This window comes from Pyxicephalus adspersus, chromosome 8 (genome assembly GCF_032062135.1).
Source record: "Pyxicephalus adspersus chromosome 8, UCB_Pads_2.0, whole genome shotgun sequence".
NCBI classification, from domain to species: Eukaryota; Metazoa; Chordata; class Amphibia; order Anura; family Pyxicephalidae; genus Pyxicephalus; species Pyxicephalus adspersus.
The window spans coordinates 69,024,080-69,039,399 of record NC_092865.1 but is presented as its reverse complement, the minus strand read 5'-3'; the positions used below and the strand labels follow the sequence as shown (position 1 = coordinate 69,039,399).

At 37.5% G+C, this 15,320-nt stretch overlaps 1 protein-coding gene across 1 annotated transcript in view; it reads right to left on the bottom strand.

Moving 5' to 3' along the window:
* Positions 1 to 5,044: 5,044 nt before the first annotated feature.
* ELFN2 (extracellular leucine rich repeat and fibronectin type III domain containing 2) overlaps positions 5,045 to 15,320 on the bottom strand; it is a 75,004-nt gene continuing 64,728 nt past the window's right edge. Inside the window, exon 2 of the mRNA XM_072421051.1 lies at positions 5,045 to 9,052. Within this exon, the coding sequence (XP_072277152.1) occupies positions 6,245 to 8,662 (2,418 nt within the window). The 5' untranslated portion in view covers positions 8,663 to 9,052 and the 3' untranslated portion in view covers positions 5,045 to 6,244. The remainder of the gene's footprint in view (positions 9,053 to 15,320) is intronic.

The following is a 15,320-nucleotide window of genomic DNA, read 5'->3' as shown; positions in this document are numbered from 1 at the left end:
AAGGGCCCATAAATATTTCCAAAAAAACACCATTAAGGGTAAATATTCTATGATTATAAAATGTTGTAATATTTAAAAAGCTATAACCAATTTGTGTGTTTTGCCATTTAAAAACAAAAAAGACCTGAATATTTGACGGTTTGTTCTCTGGTTAATTATTTTTAAATCTTTATATGTTTATTCTTTAGGAATCATATCAAATAATTTCACTCCTTTTGGTGATAGCAGATTAGAGGAAATATAAATATTCTAATTGTGTGAAACTTATGGTCCTTGGTCTAATGAAGAGAGAGATTCTATGAAACACGTCACCATTTGGAACCAGAATGTTATTGTTTGACTGTTAAATATTTGTGGTTATTTTGCTGTGTCAATACAAATCATTAATGTTTCTTTAAAAAATCTGATTTATACAAATTTGTTATGACGCACACTTTTAATATTTATTAAATTTTTAATTTTAACTATATATAATTGTGGTATATATGTATATATGATAGAAAGCCCCATTTTGTCCTGGTGCCAATGTATAAACAACTAAAACATTATTATGCATGTGGTTTTATCAAGCGGTTTTGCTATCAAAAACATGCATGCATCGAATTGAGGGAGGTCAATTAGGGACAGTTTGAGGAACTCATATCAACCTTTGGAGGAACCCTAGTTTAAAATGGCTGGTATAAAGTAGTAGTCGCCAACCAGTAATCTATAGACCGTGAGAAAATTTTGGTGGTCCACAAAAAAATTTGGACATTTGGACAATTTTTATGTTTTATATTTAATAAAACAAAAAAAAACTTCTAATAAATTCTTGTATTCTGAATGACAATTTTCACCTTTATATTTCACAGTTCATGAACTGTACTAGAGACGGAAAAACAAGAGAGGCGCAGCGTGACGTCAGTGTAGTATTAAGTTGTATGAAGGAACCGTTACCGAGCCGTACGCTTCAGTATTGTTTCCACCATTACAACAGTCACCCCGCTCCACCAATACCGATTCTCATCCCATTGTTTTATTTTATTTGTTTATTTCTCAGGTGATCTTTTAGGTAAGTATGACCTTAGCTGTGTATTTTCTATAACTGTTATGTTTATGGCATCAAATAGTTTGACTTTGATAACTATGATTTCTTGTTTGGTCTTAGAATGAAATAAACCCATAATGAGTGAGAAAAAGCAAACAAATATTTTGCATTTCTTTAGTAATACCAAAGATAATACAACTAATGATAATAGTAACAATAATAATACTTCACTTAACCGTGAGCTGATCAATGAATCAGAGCCGCCACAGTCCAGTCAGCACCATTAGGGAGATTTTTGTTTTACAAATGTATTTATCTTTTTATAAAAATTCATATTAATGGTCCACGTGATTATCCATTATAAATTTAGTGGTCCGTGAGGTCCGAAAGGTTGGCGACCGCTGGTCTAAAGTGTACATAGAAAATGAAATATTTTTACAGAACAGTATTGTCAAAGTGACCCCCGCTGATCCCCCCGTGTAATGTGCCAACACAAGAAAGTGTGCAGCAGTGTTCGAAGCCAAGTGGCTGGCATGGTGACTGCCATGGGCTCACCTTGGGTGTTAAAATGACCAAATTACTTCAGATTCACTGATCTGTAACAAGCAACCAAAATTTATACACATGTACTTTCTCTGGGTGAGAGATTCAAAATAATGAAGCAAGAGGATCAGTATGACAACCAGGATATTAGTAATTTCAAAGAGAAAGGACAGGGAAGACAGCCTCCATCTGTTTCCCATGCACATTATATTATATGTGCATGTCTTTTTAGGTATAACATTTTTAGGTTAGAAAAAAGGGCTTCTGCCTAAGCAAAATTAGAATCAGTAAATTACTCACCTGGGTGGACTCCATGTCCACGTACGAAAGGAAGTACCATCAGAAATGAATAAACTATAACAATGACCAATATTCTTTATCAAGTGTCTTTTGGGGGAAGAGGTGTAGAGAAAATTTTGTGTACTTTTCCCTGATCGGTATCCCTTTTTTTTAATATGTTCAAAACCCTGATGAATTAATACAATTATTTAAATGAAAAAATACTTAAAAATTGCAGTGAATTCAATGGATCATTATGGCTTCTCGATTAATACGTGTGATTTGATGAATATGAACAATTTTTATAATGAGGTACATAAGGAAGTTGGCCGTATTCTCAGTGTCTGTTGTCATATTACATTGCATCCATTGCATTTGGTATTTTCTAATGTAAAAATCATTTATGAATGGTGTGGAGGGGTATATGAAAGAGCTATAGCGTATAGATTATTACATTTTTAATATCTATGTATATATCAGTGTACCTTCATCTCTACCACCAGATACCAGCAGATTCCCAGCAGGCAGGATGACATATCACTGCTGGACATATGCTAAGAGTGAACTGTGCCAAGTACTTTTATTTATTTTATCTTTATCTTTTGTAATTTTTTGTACTTTTTTTGTTGTTTTTTTTTAGTTTTTTTTTGTTTTTTACACTAATGCATGCAAAAAATACAGTTCCCATCTCCTTCATTGAAAATTATTGGCCAAAATCTTGTGTACAAGTCCCTCCATCCCTTTCTCACAAACCCTCCCACACCCCCAATTCCACCCAAAAAAAATCAGAAAACAAGAAGCCAAAAAACAAATCATGTCTTTGAAATTACAACAGAAAAACATAAAGTGCTCCTCTTACCTACTGACAATGGATGCAGCCATTTTGTTCTGGACAAATATTCATGAAACAGGACTCCCTGATCTCACCAATACATTGATAGGCTGGATATTGGTTTTGCTTTCAAAATGGGTACACCCACTGTTTGTAAGCAATAGGTTTATATATAAAGATAAAAAATAACCTAAAAAAGATTAGTCAGCTTCTAAAAAGTCAAGAAAACACAGGGCGATGTAGAGGTGACAAAGTAAAGCCCATGCACTACAATAAGTGATGTTGCAAGCTGACTTCGTAAAGTGAGGGACACCAAGGAGAATATATAAGACAAGTAAATATCTTCAATTCAGGTGGTAACACAGAAAAATGAAAGCTGCTGTTTAAAATGTTTCTCCATATTAACCTCTATTGGGTATGGTTCTGCTGTGATATTGTACGGCTTGATTTAAATCTTTGAAAACTGTAAATTAAACATACGTCATTCATTACAAACTGGAAACAAAGTGCTAAAACTGCAGCATGCAGTGTTTATTTGAATACGTCATAACACGCAGCTCCCATTAGCCTTCAATACAAATTTAAAAAGCTTAAAACATCCCCAAGTTCAGCATAACTAGTAAATACAAAATATTTGTATATAGCCAAAACTAAACTTTGTTTTATCTGTTTAGGGTGTAAAAGTTGCAATTGTTTCACCAAATATTGTAAGGGGACCAAAGGTGCCCTTATCCTACAAATATAAGTGATGGCATTCTGTAGACACCCAGCACCATTTTGTTTTCAATCACTGCTCAGGGTCCCTATGGAACATGGCTTCTTGTTACTGGAAACCATCAACATAAGTGGATGCAAGTGATGGATAAACTTAGCAAACCTTGCATAGGCACCTGAGGGTTTGCTTGGGTCTTGTCATCTGTGCAGAAGTGTCCTGCCATTTCTGATCATAAATATGCCAAAAATACACTTTTCACATGATTTTTTTAATTAAACAGTGCTAATGAATTCCTGTTATCCACACTTTGGTCTATAGGTGTACGAGCTTCAACTAAGAACTGGGCCTAAGGACTTTAACCCCTATAGAATTTCTTTTTATACTAATGCTTTTTTTTGTCCTAGAAATTTAGTACAGATTTTTTATATACAGTTAAACGAACTTCATTCCAACAGGCCATTTGATGTTTCATTTTTAGAAAATTTAGGTGCCCTTTTTGAAATATTAAGTAGCGATTTGCATGGAGGTTTCAATGGTCCTAATTGTAGAAAAAAAGGATGGAAGTATTCTAAAGCTGCGTACACACTTTCAATTTTTATCGTTGGTAAACGAACGACGAACGATCCTGCACGATATCTGTGAACGATCGTATGGCACCGATCCTGTACATACAGATAACGACACGATCGTTCAAAGATATTGTACACACGATAGATGCGATCGTTTGAACGATACAGGAAGTGACGTGCACCACAGGAAGTGAGCGAACGTTCGTTCACCGCGCATGCTCAGACCATGGACGATCACTGAACGACCGTACACACGATAGATGGTCAACGATCGTCGTCCAATCCGATCCGCCGGTCCGGTCGTTCATTTACAACAACTATCCTCATTCGTCGGCGTCGTTGGTTACTTTTTTACGAACGATTTTTGGCCAATCGGTCGTTCGTCGTTCGTTTGTCGTTCATTTCCAACGATAAAAGTTGGAAGTGTGTACGAAGCTTAAGATAAGTTTGTCTCAATAATATGAGCAGCTTACTGGTAAGAAATGTTATACTTAGAAGTTGCTGTGATTTTGTTTTTTAATTGTGAAGCACTTTTTTAGAAATAAGCCAACTCTAGATGGTTGAAGCAGATGAATAATTCTTTTTCCCAAAAACAAGCTTTCACCATGCAGGCTGTATTTTAGGCAAGTCTGCTCATTGTTACACCAGATTTACCTATGGATCTCACTATACATTGGGACCATTTAGGCACAGAAAATTGCACAGACCCCAGCTCTGCAGTTATGTTTCCACATTGGTTTCTCCAGGTCATTCATGGTCTGGAAGGTATATGGAGGACACAACCTCTGTGCTGGAGTCTGTGAGAACATCCAAACAGTTTGGAGGTACATTGGGGGCTTTACTAATCTCTGCATGGAAACATTGCCTAATGCATGATAGAGGTTGCTTTGTGTAAATTTACCTGTGGTATGTTTTTTGTGCTTGGAGTTGGGCTATAATATCAGCAGTAAGCTTGTTCTAGGTTCCCTGATAATATAATAATATCTTAGGTATTTGCAACCTTTTGCCATAAATCTCATGGGGAATATATTGTGTCTGATAAACTATAGCTTTGTTTACATTGTATATATATATATATATATATATATATATATATATATATATATATATTTATTTATATATATTTATATATTATACAATATTATATTATATTTATAAAAAACGTCAGAGAGAGCACATTCATGTAATGCTGCATTGGCATTTTAGTTTTTGTGGCACACAGCATCCAAAAAAGTTGGACAACCCTACAGTTTAACTCTTTTAACCTTTAAAAGTTCCAAAAGCCCAAATGTTGGTCGGTGATTTGATATGCCAAGAACTGATGTAGATATATTTTATCCTACAGTGGGCAGGGCTAGTTGCAATTTGTTGCCTGAAAACAATATACCAAATACCAGGTCTAAAATTAGCTTCTCTTTAATGTGGATATAATAACATGTCAAAATATATGCCGAGTTAGCCCATTCTTTTTAAAAACAATTCCATATTATGTATATTTCTCCACCGATTCCTTTTAAGCGCACATTCTCTCAACAAACATGCAGACTACAAAAAGATTTATTTATTTTCTGAAAAGAAATTCTCAGTGTGAGATGTTGCTTTCACTTTAATAGTTTGTAATGATCACTCAGCTTTATCCCTTTTCCGAGCTTTGATATTTAACATATCAGAGCACCCTGCGGTATTGATATAGCTTTACCTTAAAATAGTTATTTTTATCTCATGATGATAGGTATCATTTATGATTATTGTAATTATTAGTAATCAGAGCAGCCTTTTCTTCAAAGCTCTTGGAATAAAAATCACTGTATCATTAAACTGCAGATCCCAAGCCAATTTTGTGTCAAAAAGAATTGACATCAATCCATACAAACATTAAGGAAAGAACAATATAAGAATATTATTTCACATGACTGACTAAATCAGAAATGGCTATTTTCTTCCCTGCTAGGGCTTGAATTCAGCTTGCAACATTCTGGGCTATATATTTTTTATCATAATATATTATTAATAAAAAATAAATATAAAACCAAAATGTATAAATGGAAAGAAAGTCACCACTACAGTGTATGGAGACGAGGGGGAGAAGTGTTAAAAAAGGGGAGGAGGTCTGTGCCAGAAAATTCCCTGTGCAGAACTCTCAAATCAAATTTTCTCCCCTCCTTTTACGAGGGTACATCCACACCTCCAATGTAAACTTTAAACTGCAGTGCCTGAGCACCACAATTTTCAACATGTCCACAGCCCTGTCCGGCTCTTAGCACCCTCTTAGGTGTTGGTTACAGTTTCTGCTGTGCAGACACTCCTTTCCAGTAATCCAAAATGTCGTGCAAGTCCTCTCCTTTGGCAAACTGGACTTTTTTGCGCAAGGCATGTCCGGCTGCTATGTAGACCTCTTCTCGTGTGTGTTTTTTGTAAGGACGGAAGCGCTCCCATATCTTGTGGGTGTTTTCAGTTGAGTATTCTGGGCTAGAGGAGTATCCAGAGAAATGGTGTCTGGGTGACAGCTGGGAATAACTGGAGTCCCTCTTGGAACGAGAAAGGGGTTTCAGAAAACTTACTCTCTGGCTTAATGTATCAGCACTTTCCTCATAATAAAGAGCAGGGAAGGAGTGGCGATGCTCACTACAGTGATAGGAAGGCTTGACATCTAAATGGTGAACCCCTGCGGAGGACACAAGAGGGAGGCGGTCCAAGGGACTGTTGAGTGGGCTGCTTTTCTCGATATATTTGGAGTCACACTTTATAGGCTGATCAGGGACATCCAAGCTAAAAACTCTGGCACTCTTAATGGAGCCACTAGACGAAATGCTGCAGCGTTTCTTTGCCACCGTGGCAGCATCTGCACTCAGCTGGCGCTGAAGTGGATGAACACCATCCTTGTAGGGAGGAGAGAGGAAGCTCAGCCTTTCCAAATGACCAGAAGAGCTGGCTGGAATTGACTGGCAATCGTAGCCCAGCTCCGGGTCCCCCCCGCCTAAAAAAGAAGCCGTGTCAAGTTTCAGGGCATCAATACAATTATTGATAATTTGGTTCACTTTATCCACTTCTTTGGCAATAGTGGATATTTCGGCTGCAGAGCCTTCACCATTATCTAGTTCACGAAAGTCTTCTTCATCCTCTTCTCCTGAAATGCCTCTTTGATTTCTGTCTAGTCCTTCTCCACTTCGCACTTCCATATAATTTGTGCCTTTTGGAACTTTTGGTGTTCCCATTTGAGAGTTCATTGGCTTAGAAGACATTCCTTTCTCCCCTCCACTTCCAAGGCCGCCAACTGATGTTGGCAGTGATGATATACGGGAGATAGGAATAGGATGTTCTGAGAGCTTCTGGGATGAATGAGCTCCAATACAAGGGTCAACATCAGAACCATACCGCATTTCAAGTATAGTTTTTTTAACATTTAGGGATTTTTTCTTTTCCTCCTGCATTCTCTTTTTTCGCAAGCAGTAGTAGACCACTCCCAAAATGATGACCATGCCAAAGAGGCAACCTAATATAGTCATAATATAGTGAGTGGTTGTGGAAGTGTTGGGGGAAAATTCTTCCTTGTCCTTAGACCGAGTAAATACAAACAGACAAGTATGGTTATAACGTTTTGAGTTCCGAATGGATGCTACACAAAAAGTATAGTTAACATGAGCCTTCAGCTTATCCAAGGTTATATATTCTTTCTTGTGCTTCAGAGTTGTAACATCATATACGAAACTGTTGTTGTACTGTACCAGAATGTACATCTTTTTATAGGGATATGGAATAGTAACAATTAAAGTGGCTGAACTTCCTGTTACATGATGAATTTCAATAGTGGGTATGCCAGAAGAATCTGTGGTAGATGTTGGGGTTGGCTCAGATGAAAGAAGATCTCCAGGACTATAACCAGAATTTTCATCTGTATCAGGCAAGGAGTTTGGGATAAAAGGGGTTGGCCTTTCGCGAGGTATATAGGCTCCATTCTTGCACTGAGCTTGAAGAACAGTTATGGCATTTCGACTATGGTGAGGCCTGGGGCTAAGAAGTGGGTAACCAGCAAATTCTCTGGGGCTTTCACATTGTAAGCGGTCATAATTACGAGTAAAATTGTTGAACATGACTAACCACCCAAGAAAGCCAAAAAGTTCACAGTTGCAATGAAATGGATTTCCTGCCAGTTCACATGCCATAAGTGCTTGAAGACCAACAAAGGTAATACCATCTAGCTTTGTGAGTCGGTTGGAGGATAAATCAATGCTTATGAGGCTAGGACACTCGGAAAAAGCTCCTGGTGTTACCACTTCTATTAAATTGTGCTGAACAAAAAGAAATTGTAGTCTAGGCATGCCCCTCAGCATTCCCTCTGATAAATTGGTCAACTTATTATATCCAAGCTGCAGGATTTGTAAGTTCGATTGTCCCAGAAAGGCTCCATCCTCAATATAGGATATTTCATTTTTTGTAAGATTCAGGTCGGTTAGATTTCCAAAGCGGGAGAGGGAAGCATAGCCAATAATCTTTAACTTATTTTCATTAAGTCTAAGATCATGAACTGTACTGTTGATATGCTGGGGGATGGTTTCATATGGAGGTTGATTCTGGCTACAAATGGCCAGCCAGACATAACCTTTGTCACCTTCAATCAGCCAGCAATCGCTCTTTGCCCCTGGTGGGAGGTACCAGAAGAAAGGAACTAGTGTCAAAAAGAACCACCAGTATGACATGTTGCAGACAACAACGATGATGGTCCAGAGGAAGAGACGTTATCCGAATATAAATTTGTGCCCAAGCTTAGCGCAATGCTTCCATGACAGTCCTAGACAAAATTCCGCACATCATGTTCTATGGGACAGGATATGAGAACAAGTCGCCTCTCAATTATAGTATCTGATCAAACAGTTAGCACCCCGTGAGCAATCAACAGTTACTCGTTTGTGTTTCCCAGTATTTTTTTCGATCAAGCCGTGGAAAGTTAAAATGAACGGAAAGGGTGACATGGAACAGAAGACAGAGATTGTGTATATAAGTGTGCCAGCCGCCTCTGTGCCCTGGGATGTAGATTTCAAGCGATGAATCCGTCTCTGTTTCTGTCCGTCTCCAGCTGCCACCAAAATCTGAAAGAAAGAGAGACAAGGCTACGTCAGCGGCGAAGGAAATAAGAGGGAGAGATGGAAAGAAAGGCAGATGCTCGGAGGTAGAAAAGAAATGAATATATTGAAGAAAGACAAAATGTCAAATATAGGCATAAAAAGGAAGATACTAGATTTTTGGAGGATAAAAAAAAAGAGAACAAGAAGAGAATTTAGAAAGGAGAAAAAGACAGGCAAGTGGAAATAGGTGATAAATATGTAAATGATTCTCACACTGCTAAGGAGGGGGAGACAGGCAGGGAGATTAGAGGGAGATATAGCAGTAATCAAAGGCAGCGGGCTGAAAGATAAAAAGACGAAGAGAGTGAAAGAATGGAGAATGGAGAAGCTGATGAAAATTAGCGTACATAGCAGGCGGCAAGAAACAAAACTTTATCCCACCAATCAGATGCGGTTCTCAGCCATAAATAAACATTATCAAAGAATTTACCAGAATCCCCCCTTTTTTGTTTTTATAGTGAAAAATGTTCCCTGATGAATTTAAAATGCATTCCTGTTACATCTGACACAGTCAGAGAAGATAAATATAGGTCATTGCTGTGCACCAAAACTACATTCCCTTGTATTGATATATGAGGCTATTATTTGCTGTGTGAGAGAAACTATCATTCTCTAATTGCCATATACTTAAAACAAACAATAGCAATTTAGCGGCTGCATAGATGGCTGCATGGGCAGGCAGTGTTTGGATTTGCCTTGAACAAGAGTGCTAGGGCAAGAAAACCTGCACAGATGTTTTCTAGCAGGGTAGTGCAAATGTGAAAAAAATGTTTGTTGCAGAGAGAACAGAGGGGGTGACATGAAGAAAGCTTTCTTCTTCTATAAATGGTGAAAAGCTCCCTCTGTAGAAACTTAGGACCCATTCACACCTGTGAATGGCAGGAACATGTTCATCTGACTTTTTTTGCTGTGTTGTGAACTGCTTATGCATTTAAATGGGCTACTTTATTAATGCAACACTTATTAGCTTGGTACATAATGCTTGTTAACATACATGCATTAATGCAACACACTGGTACAAACAAGTGAGCCAATAACATTTTATCAGGTATGTAGGTTAATGGGGGGAGGCGATTAATTTTTAGGTTATTGGTAGAAAATTTTCAGTATGGAACATGCATACATGGGGTCACACAGAGAAACACCATATCGCACCTTGTAGCATTTCACATGATCAAGAAACACTTCTAAAATACAGAACATAAATATATTTATATATATATATATATATATATATATATACATAAATTCACACGTAGTGAAAATTCACATAAATTAGGACTAATATATGTACACAATGTAATCAAGTTAACTGTTAATTTAAAACAAGAGTACTTTTTTCTACCATTCTGATAATATTGATGATATTCTGCTCAGAAATAATGCATGACACACCACTCGTTATGCCACCTAAGCAAAAACTATAACCAGTAAACATTCTACAGTTTTCTTTTAAAAAAAAGCTGATCTTGTTGTATGAACGTCCCACAGGTCCATGTTTAAAATATGAGTTGTCAGTATCAAAATCAAAAAGGTGAGCATTTGGAAGCGTAAAAGAGTATGAAATATGGCAGCAGATGTATAAAGTGTTTGGCTACGACACTTCAAAGAACCATACACTTCAAGATAAAACTAAGAACATTGTAGAACATTTCAATAATAATAAAAAAAAATAATAATTTTGCTAAAACTGTAGGCAGCGATGCTCCAGCCTCTTTTTATAGTGAGGTTGTAACTTATGTGTTTTGCTTGTGCTATACCTAAGGAATAAGTGTACTTTTAGCACAGTTATTCTTTGGGATGTCTTTTTGCATCCTCTACCCCCCCCCCCCCCAAGTGAAGTACTGAACCCCAAGACTTACCTGTACCCACTCATCTTTGCTGTGTGTGTACTTATGGGAGCCACACAACGCCTAAAAGATACTCTCTATGCACGCACATAAAAATCCATCTATTTAAGGTCATCCAGTGTTGGAATAAATACCTGATACCTATTTATAAGAATAAATTACCATTTTTCTGTGCATATGGTGGAGTGGAGAAAGCAAAGCCTGGATGGGAGATTATAAATAAAGAGTCCATGGAGCTCCAGGGGGAGCACAGTGAACATCTTAATAGAGCACTGCAGAAGAATTGGGAGACTGGTTTCAGTAGTTCTATTGTAAATGAGGGGATGAATTGCTCCACAGTAGCTGGAGCTGCAAGGGTAGGTAAGTAATTATTTCAATACAAGACCTTGAATGACCGTAGGCTGATCACAGTAACACATAAATACATATACTGTATAAACTGATCCTACTTTTACCTAAAAAAAAAATACAGGAAAACTACTTTGACTCAAGTTTTAACCTAGGGCACAAAATAAGGCTGCTTAATGCTAACCATAAAAGCTGTAATTAACAGAAATGCCAATAAAATAAAATATGAACAAGTATATCCATAGTGTGTTATTTTTAAACATTTATTTAAAAAGGGGGTAATTAAATTGCACTGGCTGTTTGTTTTTCTTTTTTCTCCCTTTTTACAGGTTTAAATATGTTGTACTTTGGAGTTAGTTATGATGAATTACATGTTCTTAAAGTGAACTTAAACTAACATTTTCACTTTACATAAAAGGGTAGACAACGGGAGCCAAAGCTTCCTGGGACACTCACGTCATGCATCCCACGAGGCTTCTGGCAGCTCCAAATTTTAGGCATGTGCAGAAGAAACTTTTTCTTCAATGGGGGAAAAATGCTAATCTCATGCATGAGGTCAGCACTCGTTTTTTCCATTTACATCAGGCTATATCGCCCGATCTCATGCCTGTGCAGTGCGAGATTGGGTGACGTAGGCAGAAGCAGGAAAAAATAGAAAGAAAATGGCCCAATGCTTGAAAGCTCGTGAGGGATCTGTGGATGTTAGGTAAGTTCGTTTTTTTTAGTTTATTTCTATTTTAAATGATGTTTTGATCCTTACTGTTGGCCACAGTAAATGGCACTGTGTCATCATGTAAAGTGTGTGACAAACTTTAATGTCTCATTAAGGGGAAACATTTGCTTTACATGAGGATATATGGCCATCTAGTGGTATGACCTGACTATAAACCAAGATTCTTCGTCTAATAAAAATAATCTTGGTTTATAATCCAGTATGTATGATAATTTTACTTTTTTACTTGCCAAAGAGTTTGCTTAGAGGAGATAATCATTTAGTTGCTTTATAGTTTACCATCACTGATTCTAGGTTTGCTTTCCTGCTTCCTCTTGTTGGACAGAGATATTGGTGATGATGATGTAAAGAATTAATAATTACCAATAATTATTACTTATAAAAAATGTTTGGTGTTTTGGTGTATTACTCACCACCATTTCCAACCAGACAGATGACAAAGAAAGAATGAAAGCTGAACCACAGATGTTTGAAATCCAAAGAGCTGTGGGAATTGATTAGCCAAAAGAATTACTAACCAAAATGTCATATCCCTGTAACCATATATTTATTTCAGTTGTTTAAATGCATTTAAATCATTTAAATTAAATGTAGTGCTTTGTGGTTAATCTGCACTGATTTTCAGTCATGATTATGCTTCAATGTTGCATCGTGATCATTGCTAATCCAGACATGCTTAAATCATTTTGTCTCTCTTTATAATCACACATGAACCATTAATGTAGCTCATCAAGCCAGCATGAGACGATCTGGGTTTCTACTTAATGACTGCAGATTATTGTAAGAATAGACACAGACTGGTTTGTATAAAGTTTATTATGCACTGCAGATGACAGGACAGGGTTGAATCCTAGATTTCATTAACTTTGCAATCATTGCAGATTATCAGGGTAGGACCAGTCAGGGCTTGTTATCAACATATTCCAATAACTGTAGAAGACTAACAGTTTTAGATTGGCAACTTGGCACCCCAGGCTTCTACAAAACTTACTCTGCCACAAATAATACTTGCAGAGATCTCAGGTATATGTATTATTCTTTCATTTCAGCTGGTTTATGGCATTCCGAAATGTCTGCACCTGACCATTGTCATAAATCTATAGGTAGCTTTGCATCTATATAACGTTATGGAAAGTAGTAGTAATGAATCAGGCAGTACTAACTTTCAATATAATTTATCAGATAATCAAAGTGATCAGACAATGCCATGGCCCCTTATATCTTGGTCAGGCTATGTTTTAAATCGTGTAGTTGAAGATTATCAGGTTTTTATATAATGTAATATTAAAATGCCCATCCAGTGGGAGTTTCTTTAGTAAACCTTAAGTGGAATTTCATGCAAACAGATTACACATGGCTTAAATATATTTAGTGTCTTAACTTGGCAAAAGCTTTGTAATTTTAGGAAGACAATCTTATGATAAGCATAATTTACTAATCAGTAAGATCTCTGCTACTTTCTAGTTATCATTACTGCATCTTAAGCTACGTACACACGTCCAATGGTTCTCGCCCAATAATCGTCTCATGGCCGATATGGGACGAGAATCTGGTGTGTGTTCAGCACCCATCATCCATCGTCCGAACGACGGTCCTGGCCGATCCACGAACGATGGACGACGAATGATCCTAATGCAAGGGAAGGAGGAGAGCACGCAGCGGGGTGCCGCTCCGTCGGTCTCCCCTCTCCATAGAACAGAATGGCGCTTTATGTACAGCACCCGTTCATGCATCGTGCAGCTCTAGTCGTTGGAAAGGATCGTGAAGAATCCTTTCCAATGTCTATAATTGTATGTGTCTATGCAGCTTTAGGTCAGCTTTCTGCTTGATAGACAGAGAAGATAATACTGGAGGTGGTGAGCTGATATATTTTACCCAGTGTCTAGTGTAGAAAATGTTTGTAAATTACATGTAAACTAAAATCCCAAAATTTGCTTTGTCCGGTGTCAATTTATTTAAACTTTTAACACTGGCCTTCAAGGTCATTAATTGTGATACAAGTTGCAGCCATACCTCCTTTGTTTTACACCAAATGGTGATTATTCATAGATAGTGGCATGGGTTTATTTAAATTGAGTAGTACAGCTAAAGTCAGAGCTTTTAGCAGAAGATGGGGAAACTGAAGACTCCAAGCTGAATGCCTACCCCTCTGTATTATTTAGAAATGTATAATTTATATCTATTAGCTGAACAGAAGGATCTATGAATATTAGACATGGTGAATGTATATGAGACAGGAACCATATTTACATCAGTGTCAGATTTACATCTTATATCAGGAACTATGCATAAGGCTACATATGCACGTAAGATTAATCCTGTTCGAGAATCGCCTCAGGGCTAACAAGAATATCGGGTGTGTGTACAACGAGGAACGATCGTAATGAAAGTGAAGGGGAGAGAGCACAGGGGGGTGCCGCTCCTTTGTTCTCCACCTGCCCTCTCCGTAAATAATGGCACTGTATTTACAGCATTTGTTCATGCATTGTGCAGTCGTTTGTCATTGAAAAAGGATCTTTCACCAGGATCGTGAAGGATCTTTTCCAACGGCAATTATTGCACATGTGTACCCAGCCTTAGGGTCAACAGTGATAGAGTAATTTGTTTCAGCAATTTGTTTGTGACTTTCTGTTTATTGTCTGCCAATTAGCCCATTATCCCCTTACGTGGACCTCCAGCCAAGGGCATAACTAACCCTATCAGGCTAGGCAGCTGCTAAGGAAGTAGAGCAGTGTCCAGATGGGCCATGTTGTGTAAGGGATGCTGGTTGATGCTACTTTAATAATCATTTCCAATGTAGAATATAATACAACCTGCTGTTTTCTTCCTCCAAGCCTCTCTAAGGTTTTAAAAAGGTGGTCTCCCTATCCATTTTTCATGGCTCACGCATAGAGCATGATTTGAGTTTCAGGCCACATGGTTTGTTATAACACCCATGACTTCAGTTTAAATGTTTGGCTACTCTTGGATAGAAACGGGGGAGAGTAAAAGTCCTGAGAGTTTAGTCATTGTCTGTCCTTGTTTGGGAGACGCACTCTCACCTCCTGGTCTTTTGGCCAAAAGTAAGGTAAATTATTATTATTTTTCAATTGTTGCTGGAACAGGAGGTGAAAAGGAGTCTCCCAAATAAGTCTTCTATTCTGGTGACAAATGGTGAAAATTATTCCTACTCTGTGTTGTCTTTGGACCACAAAGTGAATTGAAAACACCTAAATAGAATTAAGAAGAGTTATATCCTTTCCCAACCCTATCCAAAACTAGAAAAAATATTTATAGATACAATTCCTTAGGTGCATGTATA